Source organism: Rhinolophus ferrumequinum, chromosome 23 (genome assembly GCF_004115265.2).
Source record: "Rhinolophus ferrumequinum isolate MPI-CBG mRhiFer1 chromosome 23, mRhiFer1_v1.p, whole genome shotgun sequence".
Classification (NCBI taxonomy): Eukaryota; Metazoa; Chordata; class Mammalia; order Chiroptera; family Rhinolophidae; genus Rhinolophus; species Rhinolophus ferrumequinum.
In genome coordinates, this window is record NC_046306.1 from 30,188,293 (window position 1) to 30,206,091 (window position 17,799).

Here is a 17,799-nt window from a genome sequence, read left to right on the forward strand (position 1 = left end):
CTGAAGTCTGAGGATAGGTGCTGCATTCCTGGGTTCTTATTTCATGCCTTTCTTTTTATAGATTGTTTTCATAGTCCTACCCAGTGATCTCTCTTATCATTCTTATAAATCCAAGACATAACATTTAATTTTTAGAAGATATTCTAAAATATCACCCATACTTTCTTGTTTGGACGTCCAAATTCTTTCTTAAAATACTTATTATTTAGTAAGGTTTTATCCATCACTATTCCAGTAACCAGTAGCACTCATTTGTTGTTTATATTTCCTTCTGTTTGGCTTCGTATTAACAGTAGGGAAGCACCTTTAATTTGGGGATGGGACTGATGGAATCACTGTGATTTTATATTAATTGCTTTAGGTCATAGAGACCACAGGATAGTCCAGAAAAGTGTACAGCCTTTATTTTCAATCAAAGTTTCAGCCCTGAATCTCTTCCTTTTCTATCCTAATGACTCAACAGTAAGAGCTAGACAGAAATCTGAATGTCCCCTTTGAAGAAGCTTTGTCAGACTTAGGGCACATTCTGCCAGCTCCTTGTACCCTCTCTTTTGAATCCTACCATTGCCCCCTCAGCTCTCCAAAATCAAAAGCACCTTTTAGGCAGAATCGCCTCCAAAACCCATAAGAAAGGAGACAGAGTTCACTCAAGAAGGGAGCAGGCTTTGGAATGTTAGAGTCTGTGAACCCGAAAGCTTAGACCTAAACATTTTCAAGATGCCTTAGCCACATACTCTCAACTTGCCAGAATTCAGCATTGTATTAGAAGCCCGGGATTGTGCAATAAGACTAGGAAAAATAAATACCGTATTCTGTCGTGTATAATGCGTACCCATGTTTTTGGCCCAAACTTTCAGGGGGGGGGAATCTTTCATTTTTAATTTTTTAATTCAAATTTGTATTTGTTTACATTTAGGTACTTGTTTTTTGTATTATAAAGGAATTTTAACAGTTAGTTTTTAAACATGTTATGGTATAAGAAATTTTATGTAACGAATAATTACATACTGCAAGAACAGAGAAAAGGTACAAGAAATTTTAGGTACTGGTAACAAATTTACAATACCTACACATCATAGAAGGCCAAGAACTCTGTTGTTGCCAAGTTCATTGTAAGTTCAACAAAACCGATTATCGTATTCCAGGATATTTTGCATAAGGATATCGTTCTAGAGTTACACTATTAACTCCTAAGCATAAATAGAAGAATTAAAATCATTTATATAGATATGGAATTAGTACTACCTATATGTAAAATGTACATCCTTATTTTTCCCTCACAAATTTGGGCAAAAAAGTGCACATTATACATGGCAAAATACGATACCGTAAGTCCCAGGAATGTGAAAGGACAAGCCTCTACTCTCATTATTTGCAAATGGTGATTGTATACCCTGAATATTGAAAACTATCAACTGAAAAACTCTTTGAATAAATAAGAAAGGTAACAAGGTAACCAGAGAAATGATCACAGAAGCAAAATCAACAGACACATGTACACCAGCATTAACCAATTAGAATAGGTAACAGGGGAAAATGCTATGTATATTGTAAACGCCATGCTGCCTTCCACCACCTTCCAGCTTGTAAATCCCTTTGCTCTTTATATGAATTTTTTTGTTCAGTATATTAGTGTGTATCTCCAGGAAACTGCAAGGAGAGGAGGAGAGGAAAAGGGCCGTTTACTGCCTTGGTTGCCATGTAGGGACTTGTACCATCTCTTCCCTATCCATGCCATGGATACTCACTAGCTTTTCACGATAGCTTTAGCCCTACTCCGCCTCTGCTTCTCAGTATCTCCTTGTTCATTGCTCCCCAAGGTGTTGTCCGTGGACCAGCAGCATAGGCGTCCTCGGGGAGCTTGTTAGAAATGCAGAATCTCTGGTCCCACCCAGACCTGCTGAGTTGGAATGTGCATTTCACAAGATCCCCAGGTGATTTGTCTACACAGTAAATTTTGTGAAGCAGTGTCCTAGTTAACTACTAGGGTTCCTCCTTGAAACACTTGGTGTGAATGGTAAGAATGTGAGAGCAGCACATACCTTCCAGTATTCACCATAATGAATTTACGAGTTTCCCCGAAAATAAGACCTAGCCAGACAATCAGCTCTAATGTGTCTTTTGGAGCAAAAATTAATATAAGACCCCGTCTTATTTTACTATAATATAGACCAGGTCTAATATACTATACTTACTATACCATACCATACCATACCATACCATACTATAATATAATACCAGGTCTTATATTAATTTTTGCTCCAAAAGACGCATTAGAGCAGATTGTCCGCTTAGGTCTTATTTTCGGAGAAACACGGTAGTCGTGGAAATCCACCAGATCCAGTCAGATCTAAAATTTTGCCACTGTTATGTGTCTTGTTCCCATCCAGTAGACTGAGGGAAACTTTCTTTGCCTATATTACAAAAATAGCAAACTGGAGTCTAGGAGAGCTGGTGGGGCACTCACCGGCAGCTGCCACAAGGTTAGACACTGCACTGCTGTCAACTCAGTCTCTGTTTGTGACAGGACTAATGAAAATTTCTGGGCTTCAGTTAGGTTCACTTCTCTTTTCCTGTTCCCAGTGAGAAGCTACATTGATTTTAGTTTTACCTTCATCTTCTATTTGACTTCTTACAAAGATGGTAACAACTTAGGTTCTGCAAAATTGAGAGATGACATAGAGAACAAGAGAGAAAGATCAAAAAAGAAAGAAAAGAAAAAGACCTTAGATATCTATAATAATAAAGAATAAGCTTGTTTACTTGTTGCTGGTAATCTTTCCTGTGCATTGTACATATTATATCATCACATTAAGGCTAAACCTGGTTTTTTAAATTTATTTATTTTTTATTTATTTTTCATTTGAAAGAATATAAGAAAGGGCCCGTGATCTCTTTACATTTACATTGTCTTTATTATTTAATGCGTAGGCAAAGAGAGAGAAGGAGGTATTTAGGCTCACAAGGAAACCTCCCCTTGCCGATTATTCTTTTATTTTCTTTATATCTCTTTTGAATATTATTTATGTCAACATCTATTTCAGTGCTACTTGGACTGAAGCCAGTCTACACCTTTTCTCAGTAAGAGTAAGGACGTTGTAATGGAGCCCGATCCATTCACTTGGGCACCGTTCTGTGATCTATTTTTGGAAGCTGTTTAGAATCTCATTTTACAACGTTTGGGACATCATGCAGTGAATGTCCTGGGCACATGGCTTCCCAACTGAAAATCCTTGGTCCCTCAGAGCTGTGAAGCATTTGCCCCACTGTGCTTATGTCTGTGTGGAACTTTTCTGCAACTTTATTACTCTGAGATTACCTGGAAATCATCTTTCTCCTCTTTGCTTTTTCATCTAAAAGAATTATAGTGTTGTGACTCTAAAGGAAATCTTACCACTTGCTTCCTTGCTTTTTGATTATTCAGATTACACTGTACTTTCTTTTGTTCTGAAACATGAAAATGTTAGGAAAAGCAAAAGATTATTTTATCTGGTGAAGCAGATGCAAAAACAAATGGCAATTTCGTATTATCTGCTCTTAATGCTTATTTGCTACATATGTAGAATAGGGGATTATGATACATCTATTTTAGAACTTGGTTTTCTTCGCTGTTGCTTCTGATAGGCAGGATGTTCTAGTGAATATCATGCCCTGGGACTAAGTTTTAAGGGGGTTTAATTCGGACGACATCTTAAACATTTAGCATTCTTCTATCCTTGCAGGACTTAGGTACTTTTTTAAATGATATGCAAATATGTTAAAAGGCATACTTTTATATGTTAGGGTCGTAGTTCTTAAATCGGAGCGCATCAGAATCACCTGAGAGGTTTGTTAGAACACAGATTTATGGGTTCCACCCCAGAGAATCAGATTTGGTAGGACTGGGGTGAGGCCCAAGAATCTGCATTTCTAACAAGCTCCCAGGTGAGGCGGATGCCATTTTTGCCATCCACAGGCCACACTACTGGTAGCGCCAGCTTAGAATACACACGTATATGTATATAAAAATCACTTAAGAATGCCTGATTCCCTCTCCTCCTTTCCTTAACTTTATCTCTTCTCTCCCCTTTAGCTGCATTTTTCTCTTTCTCTCGTTTTTTAATTCATATGGATTTGCCCCATCATCTCCATGAGTCCAGAATACAACCAACGAGCCTATCTTTAAATCAAAAGACAATTTTAATAAGGAAGAGAAATAGAGTGGCCAATCGTGAACATAAATTGCAGTGGGGTCTAAAAAGGACATTTTATCCCACATCCATCTTCTTCCCTGCTATTATTTACAGAGACAGAAGGGAGAAGAAAGGTGTCTAGAAAGAATTTTTTGTTTGTTTGTTTATTTGTTTGTTTTTAAAACAATGCATTCTCACCAGAGGGGTGGTGCTTGTCGCTTCCTCAAATAGCAAGCTGTAGAGTTGCATGACAGCATCGATTTCCTAAACAGGGTACAGCATGCCTTCACTTGCCTGGCATTCCATGGTCCACAGTTCTCTGCGTACCCCATAACTTTTGTTCGTTATGGTCTCAAAGCCTGTTATTAACCTAACAGCTTCTGCTGTAGCACATGCATGGATGTGAGCTGTTGTGAGCCGTAATTTCTTTGATGACAACAGAAGCATGCTTCATTGGGATAAATTGACAAAAAGATATTGATTCCTTTTGAGTTAACACTCAACTCGGTGGGGAGGTGAGGGGATCAGAACAGGCTAGGCCACAAGTGCTTTAGGAAATGACATCAAATGTTCTGTTGGCCAAAGGCATTCATTCTGTGTAAACGACTTTTCAGATTACCATTTCAAAATAAATGGGGAAGCGAAATCCATATGAACTTTTAATAGTTGTTTCTTAAATACATTTTCACAAGTGTTTTTCCAAAGTCTGTGCATATATTTGGGTAAAGAGTTATTGCCAGGATCCTACCTATTGACCAGGTTTTGCTCACATCTGCTTATCTGCCATTATTCCATTGAAGTTTGCTTTATTTGATGGAAGACCAGGGTCACAGTGTTCGGTCCTCTGATCCACAGTTAACAATAAGGAAGTGTAATGGACCCACTGCTTTCAGGTCTATACAGACAGATAGACACACACACACACACACACACACAATGGTAGTTGGGTTAGTAATTTGAACTCGTTTCATCATTGCTGTGAAGTTAGGCTGGCAAACTGCAGGAACAACATTACCACGAGCATCGAGTGCTGATTGGAAAAGCAAGACATCACACGCTCCTAAGTACCTTCATCATTCATGTGCTCTCTGCCCAGAGAATTTCCTCAGGGCAAACTGAGGTAGATTTCATAGAGAAAAAGACTTTCCGAACCACTGATGTTGAAATACAGATTTTTCATACTGTTTATAGCTTGTAAATATCCTTGTGCTGATTAATTTTCATCATTATTACAATTGGTTCATGTTGATCAATATTTGCTCAAAAAAATGAAGTTTTCAAAGTGCCCAAGAAATCTTTTATTGATGTACAAAGATACAATGGAACTGAAATGATGTTTGCCTGTCTTAGGGGATTTTGTTATTGTTGTTTTTGTTTTTGGCACTTAAATTAGTATATTATCTACTTGAACTATTTTGGGGGGTTTGATTTTTGCTTTCGTTTTTCCTTTTTTTGAGATTTTTTTGACCTCACTTTTTATAGACATTTATGCCAAATGTCTTACCTGTAGTATGACCACTAGGAAACAATACAAGTAACATGCACACCATATTAAGCATCCTTTAATTTTTGAAGGAAAAATAAAAGTATATTCTGTGTTCTCCCTCTCTAGCTCAGTGAGGGGAACCAACCAAGTACTTCCAAATTTGGAGTGTTTTTAAAAGTATATTTTAGGGAGAAAGACAGGAAGACAGTGAAACCCTATCTTTGTAACTGTAAACATGATATTATAGATGTCTTTTGTTTTAGAGATTACATACTCTAGTAGTGTGTAACGCCAGAAAGGTGAGAAACGTCAACCTAAATGGAGTTATTTTCTCATCATAGCATCAACGAGATCCTCGACTGAATGAAATTTTATTCCCATTTTATGATGCTAAAAGGGCAATGCAGATCATTGAGATGTATGAGCCTGATGAAGACTTAAAGAAAAAAGGTAATAAATGTGAAAAAAGTAAATTTTTCTTTATTAAAAATAAAAGCAAGAATGTATGCAGTTTTTAAAGTCCTCCGATTTTTAGTTAAAAGTATTTTTAAATGCCTTGGAACGCCCTAGAGCCATGGATTGGTAACTGACTGATTTTTTTTTCCTTGCTCTAAGATGGTATAAATTTTACCTTACATCAAAATTTGTCCATGCTACCCGAGGTAAAATGTTCAATTTATTGTATTATTAAACACATTATCGTGGTATTTCCCTCCGTGTACTTTCTTATATTAGATCTTTAGTATTGCTTAATGCTTAAAATGTAAAAATGCCAAATACAATCTCTGTTTACAATGTTTGAAAAGAATTTCATTTTCTGTAAAAATTTACACCTGCTTTTTCTGCCTTTTGTTTTGCGAGGCCCAGTAAATATAATACATTATTTGATGAGCCTTCTCACCCATCACTTGATCTCTGGTATGAAAGATACGTGTAATTGATATGAAATTAAATAGGCAGGCAAACAGGCAACAATTCAGCAAATTGTTGGGGTTGTAGAACCGTTGCCCCTTTCAATGAAACTTTGGAAGCAATGTGTTGTCCATTCCAATATTTGACAAAGGAAAGGCATGGAAAGAAAATTCCAGATCAGTCCCATAGCAGTGGAAGGAAGATGCTAATTACGCTGGACAGGAGAGCCAGGAGATACCTGAGTTAGAGCTTCTGGCCTGTGTCTCGGTGGACAGAGAAAGAAGACCTAGGCTCAAGTTCTGTCTGTCCCATGTGCCCATGAATATTGTAGCTGCAGTTTCCTCCTCTTTAGAATAGGGGTTCTTTTCATTTTACATCTCAGTGACTGTGGCTCAAAGGTTTATACTATATTCTCTCGGCTCACACAACCTGTTTATAAGCACGTCTGGCCCACCATACAGCGTGACCTCATCTTTGATATTTTCCCAAGTCCAGCAGAGTTTTCCCTGGCTTATAATCCTACGTTTATACTTTCTGTTAGGGCCTCAAATACCTATTTTCAGCAAGACTGCTTCATTATTTACCTCTCTATGAATATTCTGAGTATCATAATTTATTCCATGTTTCATGTGCTTCAAGTGAAGGGAAGAGTGGCTCAATAGAAAATCTAGCACTTCGCGGTGTTTGATTTGATTCTTGTTGCTACCTTGTCATTAGTGTGATCTTGAGCAAGGAACTATATTCCTGGGTCTCTGTTTCCCTGCTTAAAAGATGGTGGGGTTCATGCAGTCGTTCAACTTGTATTTCTCTCCCCGCTTTCATTCCTTAAAGTTTGTAGAGGGCTGACTGGGTGCCAAGCAGTGTGCTGGATACTGGGGATTGAAAACTGCGTAAGTCAGTAGTGATCTGTTAAAAGAGAAAGACATATGACTCAGCAGTTCCTTGGCAGTGTGTTAGACGTTATGATAGAGGTATATCATTGAGTATTTCCAAAGTCCTTCCAGGTCCTAAACGTCTATGAAATTACCATTGACACGTCGAAAAAGCACAGCTTCACCATTTTACCAACGACGGAAATTTTAAAGTCTCTCATTATCAAGTATGAGCGAGAATGTGCTGCAGAAGGCTTTCTTACAAACTTCTGGTGGGCATAAATTGGTACAAACAACCACCTTGATGAATATTTTGGCAGTAGTTAGTACAGTGGAAAATATACCTCTCCTACAGCAAAGCCTTTCCATTTCCAGATATGTACCCTAGAGAATTTCTCATACATTTCCCAACTCTGGAGGTCAGAGTGGCCCAAGCTCGTTCCTCAGATCTCTGCTCTGTTTACAGCTCACTCCTTAGGTGAGCTCATCCAGACCAATGGCTTTGAGCTTCTTCTATAAATACATGACTTTGTAATTAACCTCTCCATTCCTAACCTCTAACTTAAGCTACAGACCTGTGACACCTGTAGTAGAACTCTCCATTTAAATGGTGAATGGGCATCTCAAATTATATATATGTACATTATGTTTTGGTTCTCCTTGCCCACAGACCTGTTCCTTTCTCAGCCTAGAAATTGGTACCATTATTCACCCAGCTTTTCAAGCCAAAACTCTTGGAATCATCTTCAACTTGTTTTGTTCTTTCATATCACCTCTAATCCATCAGCAGAACGTGCAAGATCCATCCTAAAAAGAAATCCTGAATAAAGCATTTCTCATCATCTTCACCTTTATCAGACTATCCGAGCCTTCCTCATCTCTCCCTGGACAATGCCAGTTGACTTCTAACTAGCCTTCTCCTTTCCACTCACTGCCTTACAATGTATGCTCCAGCCAGTGGCCAGAGTAAACCTTTAAAACCAAATCTAATTGTGTCACTCCACCCTTCAAAACCCTCCAAAGGCTTCCCACCACACTTAGAATAAAATCCAAAGTACTTAGGGAAGACAAAAGTCCAACTGATACAGCCTTTGGCTGTCTCTCCAACTTCATTTCCAGTTAGTTTTCTCTCCTCCATCACCATTCCTGCATCAAGGTCTTTTCACTTGCTGATCCTTCTACCTGGGATGGGTTCCCCCAGGTGTGCAAGTGTGCATGTGGCTTGCTCCCCATGTGTGAGTGTGACGACCTCAGAACAGCTTTTGGGACCACATATCTAACACAGCTCCTTGGTCATTCTCGATCATTTTTATTCCCTGCTTTCTATTTCCTTCTAGCACTCTCACGACGTTGCATTATATTTGTGTGTTAATTTATTTGTTATTTTGCCCATAATATGAGTTTCATGAAGGCAGGACTTGTCTGTTTCTTCTATCACTATATCTCAATGCCTCAAAAAGCACTTGCTCTTAGAATGAATGTATGGAGATAGAGACACAAATTTTTACCTAAATATCCATCAACAGGATGATAATAAACTGATATATTCACATATGGACTACTGTACATTCCATATACTACATACTACTATACATTATTCAGTGAAAAATAAATGAAGAAGAGGTACTTATATTAACTGGATAAGTCCCAAGAAAATACAGACTAAAAATAGCAAGTTGTAAATGCAGGTAGTGGGATATCTTGTATATAAATTTTTTTAAATATTCAAAACTACCTGTTGTTTGGATAAATGCATATGTAGTGATGTTACAAAACCATTTGGGGAATGTTAAACACAAAAACTAGGGTAGTGGTTGTCTACCTTGAAGTAGAAAGATGGAATTGAATGGAATTGAGGGTGGGATACACAGGGTGCTGCCAAAGAATCTGTAGTTATATATACCTTTTAAAAATGTCGAGCACATAAAGTAAAATGTTAAGATCTGACAAAATTGTGGTGTCGGTCTATGGCTATTTCTTATGCTATCATCTGTATTTTTCTGTGTGCTTAAAATCTGTTCATAACTTGCACATGTTTAAATAAAAACAAAAGCTGAAGCTGTCATGACTGATAGGATAGGAGAAGATGGAGAAATATTGGTCGCCTCTCCTGCAGTTACCGTGGACCCTGTCTTCATGTCAGAAAGGTGTGACAAATGAACAGGGGCTCTTGGGACCATGTTTCAATGACCTTTGCAATCTCTTCTCACTGCCTTTTAGATAAAATCGGAAAATTGAATTGTTTAAATCCAGAAAGGCCACTAATTCAATTCCTTCTCCAATCTGGGGAGAACAATAATGCCTCACAGTTGTCTGTATCCCAGTTTTTGAAGAGCACCTCTTATATGTATTGTCATTTGCCATCATGACAGTCCTGGAAAGCAGGTGTTGCCAGTATTTCCCCCCATTTGACAGAAGAGGAAGCTGAGACGCTGGAGCATAAGAAGTGAGTGGCAGAGGCAGAAAGACCGTGTCCCCTTGACTCCTGGTCACCACAGCTCCTGTTGCTATGCTTCTGAACTTGGGGAACTGTGTGCTCTGCCATCGAAGACATAAAAGCAGAATGCTACCTCTTTGTGGAATGCATTAGGTTACTTATAATGTTCAACTTTGTTATGTTGTCCAAGTTCTGAAAAATGATGTTTCTTGGGAAAGAGACTATGAAGACGTTTGTACTCCTCCTGTTTAAGCTGCCTTAGCTGCCATGAATAAAACATGAGATGTGTATCTTTAGAACCACAGGTCTACTAAGATATTCTTTTTTTTTCCCTAGGCCTCATATCGAGTGATGGGTTTTGCAGATATCTGATGTCAGATGAAAATGCCCCCGTCTTCCTAGATCGTTTAGAACTTTACCAAGAAATGGACCATCCTCTAGCTCACTACTTCATCAGTTCTTCCCACAACACCTATCTCACTGGCCGACAGTTTGGCGGGAAGTCTTCAGTAGAAATGTACAGACAGGTTCTCCTGGCTGGGTGCAGGTCAGAAACTCAAGATGGCAATTGTGTTTTTTGTGTACGATGCCTTTTTACTTTATGCTGAACAAAAGGAAGTAATCGTCAAAATGGGTCCTTCTCTTAAATTAGGATGGTCATTTAACCGTGAGAAAGGAAGGACAGTATCTGTTCCAGAACAGTCTAGAGGCCTCCTGTGGGTCAAAAGATATTTTTTACTGTAAATTTGAAATATCCTCCGAAAATTGCAATAAAAAACACCATGCATATTTTAAGAAGTCATGGTAGGTTTTCTATTGGTCATAGATAGACACTTGCAAAGTTAGCTTTACTTAATGCTAAAAGTTCTAAATTTTCATTTTCTGAGAATAAAGATTATTGAACATTGTTTTCCTTTTACAGTAATTGGCAAAGGTTTAAAATATGACAAAAATGCTGAAAGTGAAAAATAAGAAATGTAATTACATTAGGATTTTTTTTTTGGTTATTAGTAACCAATATTTTATTTTTTTAACCCACTATTTTTTTCTTTAGTATGGAAATACTTTAAAACAAATCAACTATATCAGGACTTCTGTCTCTAAATACTTGATTACGAATCACTGAAACAATGAGAACGTTTTCCTTTATGGCCTAAGTAACATCATCCCACCTTAAAAATTATTCTTTATGGGGGTGGGGGGTGGGAGATGAGGATAAGGGGGATCGAATATATGGTGATGGAAGGAGAACTGACTCTGGGTGGTGAACACACAATGGAATTTATAGATGATGTAATACAGAATTGTACACCTGAAATCTATGTAATTTTACTAACAATTGTCACCCCGATAAATTTAAAAAACAAAAATTATTCTTCAACATTGTCTAAAACCTAGCCTATATTCAAATTTCCCCAGTTGCCCCCAAATTGTCCTTTATTGTGGCTTTGTCACAACTAGGATTTCATCCAGAACCACACTGGTTGTGATGTCTCTGAAGTCTCTTTTAATCTTTGACAGCGCCTTTTGGATGGCACCAAACTGATGAAGAGAGTAATGTGATTTAAACCTGCATATTCCATAAAATAATCATGTTACTTAATTCATTCCATTCTCCACTTCTGTCAGAAAACAACTTATTTTGGTGTCTTTTCCTTTACTTTGTACACACACTGTTTTATTGTAAGGGTTCGATATTATAATTTCATATGTTTCTAGATGTGTCGAACTTGACTGTTGGGATGGAAAAGGTGAAGACCAAGAACCGATAATAACTCACGGAAAAGCAATGTGTACAGATATCCTTTTTAAGGTAAGTTTTAAAATTACATAGCCGTAGGGTTTTCCAAACTCTTGTGGCTCTAACCACGGGGGATTCGACTGGTAGTAGTTTCAGGGTAAATGGGTTCTCCAGGTCTGAATTGCCAGAATTGGCTTTCTGAAAAGCTCAAAGTAATAGTCTGTGATTGGTTTCAGGTGCCTTAAAATTTGTTCTCTTCTCTGTCATTAACATTCTTTTCTCTTTAAAGGATGTTATTCAAGCCATCAAGGAAACTGCATTTGTCACATCTGAATATCCTGTAATTCTCTCCTTTGAAAATCACTGCAGGTATAGTGATTAATTCTACTCCAAGTCTCTAAGCATTATTTCCTGATTCTCATTCCCCACTCCTGCTCTATTTTTTTTTTTTTGAGCTACCCAATAGTTTGTTTTGTCTTATGCAACACATAGTCAGTCTTATAAAAAAAAATATAGAAAGAGAGACAGAAAGAAAGAAAACTCAAACGACTACTCTCCCACCTCCAAAAAAAAAACCAAAACAAAACAAAACCCAAAGTCATCCTATGTGTATGTTTAGAGATGCTGCCTCTAAACAAAAAGCAGAGATCAGGACACCTTGCTCCAAGTTCCATTGAGTTGGAAGATTTGGCAGTATATTTAAAATCAGACTTCATGAACTCAAAAGACATTTTCTATTCTGTTTACCATCTCTTAGTTTGGGGGCAAATTCTACTTCTTTTTTAAACAACACTGGTTCAAGTTTGTGGTATGTAACAGTACATCTTACATTATTATCAAGGGGACAATCGTGCATTCTGTAGTGTGGGAGTTTTTAATTGCCTAGGAATGAGTGTTTCTTATTCTTGGACAGTTAATGGATGTTTGAATTTACAAATGCCAGTTCTTTCTCTCCAGCAAATATCAACAGTACAAGATGTCCAAATATTGCGAAGATCTATTTGGAGATCTCCTGTTGAAACAAGCACTTGAATCACATCCAGTAGGTATTTTTAGCTAACCATATTTCTAACATGAATGGATTTGTTTTGAAATTCATTTCTAAGGGGTCAAGTAGTTCTGGAGGACTAATGCTAAAGATGTTCATATTTATTTAAATTCATTGGTACAGAAAGCTTTCATTGTGCTTCAGAGGGATGTGTAGAGAGAGACATAAAATAAACATCTGGTTCAATTTAATTCGGAAGATAGTGGAGTCTATGGTTTCTGAGATCTCTCTCCTAAAATTTCATGAAGTGCCCACTGGCCAAGAGTCTAGACTCCGCAGTCATTCTCAACTTGGGTTACATGTTAGAACCACCTAGGGGAACTGTTAAAAATATCTTTAAGAGGGCCCCACTCAGATATTCTGACTTAATTGCCCCAAGTTTTTTAAAAGCTCTCCAGGTGAATCAAATGTGCATTTAGGGTTCAGCACACATGGGAGCCTGTTGCTACAGGAAGTTCACAGATTACAGTCACAGAAGCCTGAAGTTCAAGTTCCCAACTCCAAAATAAATACTTGGGCAATGTTATATGGACATCTTTTGAGCTTCATGTTTACGTCTGCTAATTTCTTCATCAGGCAAAGACTTGTTAACCTGTGGCCCATAGATAGGCTTTGTGGGGGCTGTGAACTCATTCTACTTGCATACAATTGCTTTTGTATACAAAGATTCCAGAGAGTTCATCACAAAGATCCATGAACTTAAGTGGTTAAGATCCACTGTCAAAGATGTTATGAGTAGCAAGACAGCTAATGGCATTAAAGTAATAGAACACTGTGCAGTAGTACAATATTTTGCCCCACTATTGGCAAGCAGCTGATGGGCCCAAACATGGTAGATGAGGTGGCAGTAGAACATTACAATGACTGACGGGAAGGAAGGTGCTTTGTGTTACCTGTGAACACATCATGTAGTTGAACAATGAGTTTTTCAGAAGTCATCTATGGGAGCTGAAAAAAATATAAGAGACAAGGGTATTTGCATCCTTTGCACCCACCCCTGATTCTCTTCAGTTTATTGACGCCACAGCTGCAGAGGCCCTGTCCATGTTCATACAGCACTTCCTATTTCCCTGTGTCCTGGCCTGACTTTCAGCTGAGTGCCAGCGCCTATAGCTTTTGCCCTGGTCACTGGAGCCTGCTCTGCCCACATGTGAAAGAAAGGCCAGAAGTGCCAGAGAATTAACACCCCCACCCCCTGCTCCCCCACTCCCCAGGAGGGATAACTCTGAGCACATGTTCTCCACCGCCCCCGGGGTTCCCCAGCAGGATGGCACTCCAGTCACCCACAGTGATAACTTGTCTCATGATACACCACTGATTGGCTGCCTGTCTTCTTTGTATTACTTTCCTGCTCCTCTTGGAGTTTCCTGGGACAGCCTCCCAAATAAACTACTACAGGTGCATTAATCCTTACCTCAGAGACTGATTCCAAGGAAGGCAACCCACACTAAGAAACATCCCTGATTTTTTTAATCTATATTTTTTGACCTAGGCCCTCTGTTTATTTTTGGGGCTGTACTTAGGTGCTTGCTCTTGTGGAAAGACCACTGTATTTTTTGTGAAGTGAGAGGCACATACATAAAAGGTGCTGTGGGAAGCATAGGTATTATAAGTGAGAGTAAGACCTGCTCCCTGAACTAAAGACCTTTCGATCTTGGGGAGGGGGCGGCGCACAGGACACAAATGTAAAAACTTAACTGAAAAAGAAGTTGGCCTGTGATGTATTAAATATTTATTAGAAATATCCAGGTTCAAGAGAGATCCCTTGGAAATGGACCAGTTACGATAGGCTTCTCAAAGGAAGCAAAATTTCGGCAAAATTTCGAGGCAACACAGACGTAGGAATGACAGTGCCTTGCATTAAGAAGTAGTTTTAAAATTACTTTTGAAAATGAATGGAGGCCTGGATTGGTTGGAGGGTGGGTGTATAGATGGATGGATGGGGGAATACGGAATGGATGACTAGATATGGCACACTTATATGAATCAGAGGTAATAGAAGAAAGGACCATTTCCTTTGCAGATATAAATCCAAGCAAATGAGAGCAAAGTAGAGGTCAGGTTTCAGTAGTTAGGACCACTCCCTTCTTGATTCCTTTATTGAACCAACAAAACCACAGTCCCAGGTATTGAGGTTGGATCAGCCTACTGGCTTACTGTACAGCCCAACACTTGGGAGGATCAGGGGAGACTCCTGACTTATGGTTGGGAAAGCCAGTGCTGACCCCAGCTGGCACAATGATCCTTTGTACTTTACCAGATAGTACTTAAAAGGAGCAAGGCCTGAGATTGAAGAGGAGCCCCTCCCCCAACACCACCACAGGTCAGACCCAGCTCCACTATGGAAAGTGGAGCAGCTCTGCATCGCCTGGAGACTGTGTGGATGTCAAGTCTGCCACAATACTAGTATAAGGCAAAGTTGGATACTGTAGGCTAATTTGAGTTGGGAAATGAAAACATAAAACTGTGCTGACTGCCATCTAGTGGACATGCATGGTATAACTCACAGGCCTCCATGCTTTTTGTGGGCTGTAATGAGAATGGAGAAGCGCAACCTGTCATTAATTCAGCCTTTTCTGTTTCTCTCTAGCTGGAACCAGGCAGGCCCTTGCCATCCCCCAATGACCTCAAAAGAAAAATACTCATCAAAAATAAACGGCTGAAACCTGAGGTTGAACAAAGTAAGTCAAATACATGCATCTATGATGGAAGCATACATACATTGTATGTTTGGATAGTTAAGCTACCTACAATGAAATATGTTTTAAAACCACTGATTTTAGTGATGCTACATATACTTTTCAGAGCAAAGTTGCCATATTTACATTTAAGTTTAATTTCTGCATCAGTTCGTTTCAGCAGTGGGAAAAGTATATTCATATAACAGAATTTGAAGGAATCCCGAGGAGAAGTGAGAATAAACTGGAAGAGACATTTTAGAAATTATCACAATACAAGGAACTATCATTTTATCATTTTATCCACTCTAAAGTCCTCTTTAAAGGTTTCCCTTTGCAGTTTGCCCACATGATACATACATGTCTAGGGATCCTAGGTAAAGAGAGTGTGAATGTGTGTATCTGTGTGTGGAGAAAGAGAGATTGAGAGAGAAATGATTTTATATAGATATTTTCCCCTGCATTTTCCCAGAACGTTTTCTTTGAAAATATTTTCTTCCAGCAAATCTCAGTTCAATAAATTAGTAGCATCATATATTGATATGATTGCATTGTGTTTTTCCCTAGATATTCTAAATTAAAAATGTTAATTATATTTATAATAGTTTGTATTACAAAAGCAATTATGCCATAGGAAAATGAAAACAACAAAAAGGTATAAGAAAGTAATAAAATAGCCCTAAATTCATGGATTTCACACAAGATACATGTACTTTAGATACATGTACACATGCACATGTTTAGACATATACAAACATTTTTAACAAAACTGGGATCATGTTAAATTACTAAATTTTTATTATTTTTAGAGCAACCAATTAAGTATACTTACATGCAGAAAGATATACACCTACATCCTAACTTTAATTCTAATGTATGAAACACTATGAGGTCAGACAAGTAAGTTCACGAACTTGTTGCAATGATGTTGCTAACCTGTTTTGATGTCAGAGGGATTATTCATTATGAATTTGTACCAACTGGACAAACAGTTGACCAAGTTTACTATTTGGAAGTGCTGATAAGGCTGTGAGAAAAAATTAAACTACTTAAACTTTTCGACAAAAATTCATGGCTCTTGCATCACGACAATGCACCAGCTCACACGGCACTGTCTGTGAGGGAATTTTTAGCCAGTAAACAAATAACTGTATTGGAACACCCTCCCTACTCACTTCATCTGGCCCCCAGTGACTTCTTTCTTTACCTGAAGATAAAGGAAATATTGAAAGAAAGACATTTTGATGACATTCAGAAAATCAAGGGTAATACATTGACAGCTCTGATGGCCATTCCAGAAAAAGAGTTCCAAAATTGCTTTGAAGGGTGGACTAAGCACTGGCATCAGTGCATAGATTCCAAAGGGGCGTGCTTCAAAGGTGACCGTAGTGATATTCAGCAATGAAGTATGTAGCACTTTTTCTAGAAAGAGTTCGTGAACCTAATTGTCCGACCTCATATACAGAGTTTATTATGTGGAATATGGTATAATTTGACCAGTCCCAAAGGAATGGATTCCCATTACTATGAAAACAACAACGATAAACAACGATGCCTGAATGTTCATTTTGTACATTTGTGCAACCTTCTCCTTGGAATGAATTGGTACAATTAGAGTTGGTTGGCCGAAGCATATACACATTTTATATTGGGATGGATCTTGTTATACTGCCTTTCAGAAAAGTTGAACCAACTTACACTCTGACCACAATATACGAGACTGCCTGTTTCCTAGCAATCTTCTTAATGGTGGCTGTTGGTCATCTTTCATATGTTGCCCCATAATAGAAGAAAAATGGTGCCTTAATTTTTTTATTTGTATCTCTTTGATGACTAGTTTGTTTATATATCATTATTTATGATTTGCTCCCTTTTTCCATTTTTAAAATTATTTCATTTGTCTTTATCTTACTGACTTATAAAGGTTTTTTATATATTAGGATAATAACCCTGGTTGTATCAGTTATAAGTATATTTTCTAGAAGTTTTGTCACTCTCCAATGGGCATCTTTCTTTTCTGTCACTTCACCTTAATTGTTCCCCAAATTATGGGCTTTTGTTATTAAGACTTAAGTTTTTCACGATGATTGAGCCCCCCTTCTCAAACCAGTGACCAAAAATTTGAGTAATTCGCCCATATTCCAGTAGTTCTTCATCACTTGTAGATAATGTAGTTGTTGCATATTCCTTAAGTTCAGTCACCAGGACTGGGTGAGACAGTGGCCTTAGGAACGTCACCAGTAGGAGTCATGATAATACATTTCCTGTCGATCTGAAAGCCCAGATTTTCTAAGTGACATAACATCTGTCACCTTCTCCTTCTTTCTATTTTTTTATTTAATTTTTTTATTAGTTTCAGGTGCACGAAACAATGAAATAGAGATTTACACCCCTCACAAAGTGATAACAAAGTGGGTGTAAATGTCTAACTATTACAAATGTCTAACTATTAC

At 38.1% G+C, this 17,799-nt stretch overlaps 1 protein-coding gene across 6 annotated transcripts in view; it reads left to right on the top strand.

The window, feature by feature from the left end:
• PLCB4 (phospholipase C beta 4) overlaps positions 1-17,799 on the top strand; it is a 393,005-nt gene that overhangs the window by 301,653 nt on the left and 73,553 nt on the right. For all 6 annotated transcript variants that reach the window (XM_033094862.1, XM_033094858.1, XM_033094863.1 and 3 more), the window contains 6 exons: positions 6,000-6,108; positions 10,216-10,426; positions 11,599-11,692; positions 11,910-11,989; positions 12,578-12,662; positions 15,259-15,349. In XM_033094862.1, the coding sequence (XP_032950753.1) occupies positions 6,000-6,108; positions 10,216-10,426; positions 11,599-11,692; positions 11,910-11,989; positions 12,578-12,662; positions 15,259-15,349 (670 nt within the window). The remainder of the gene's footprint in view (positions 1-5,999; positions 6,109-10,215; positions 10,427-11,598; positions 11,693-11,909; positions 11,990-12,577; positions 12,663-15,258; positions 15,350-17,799) is intronic.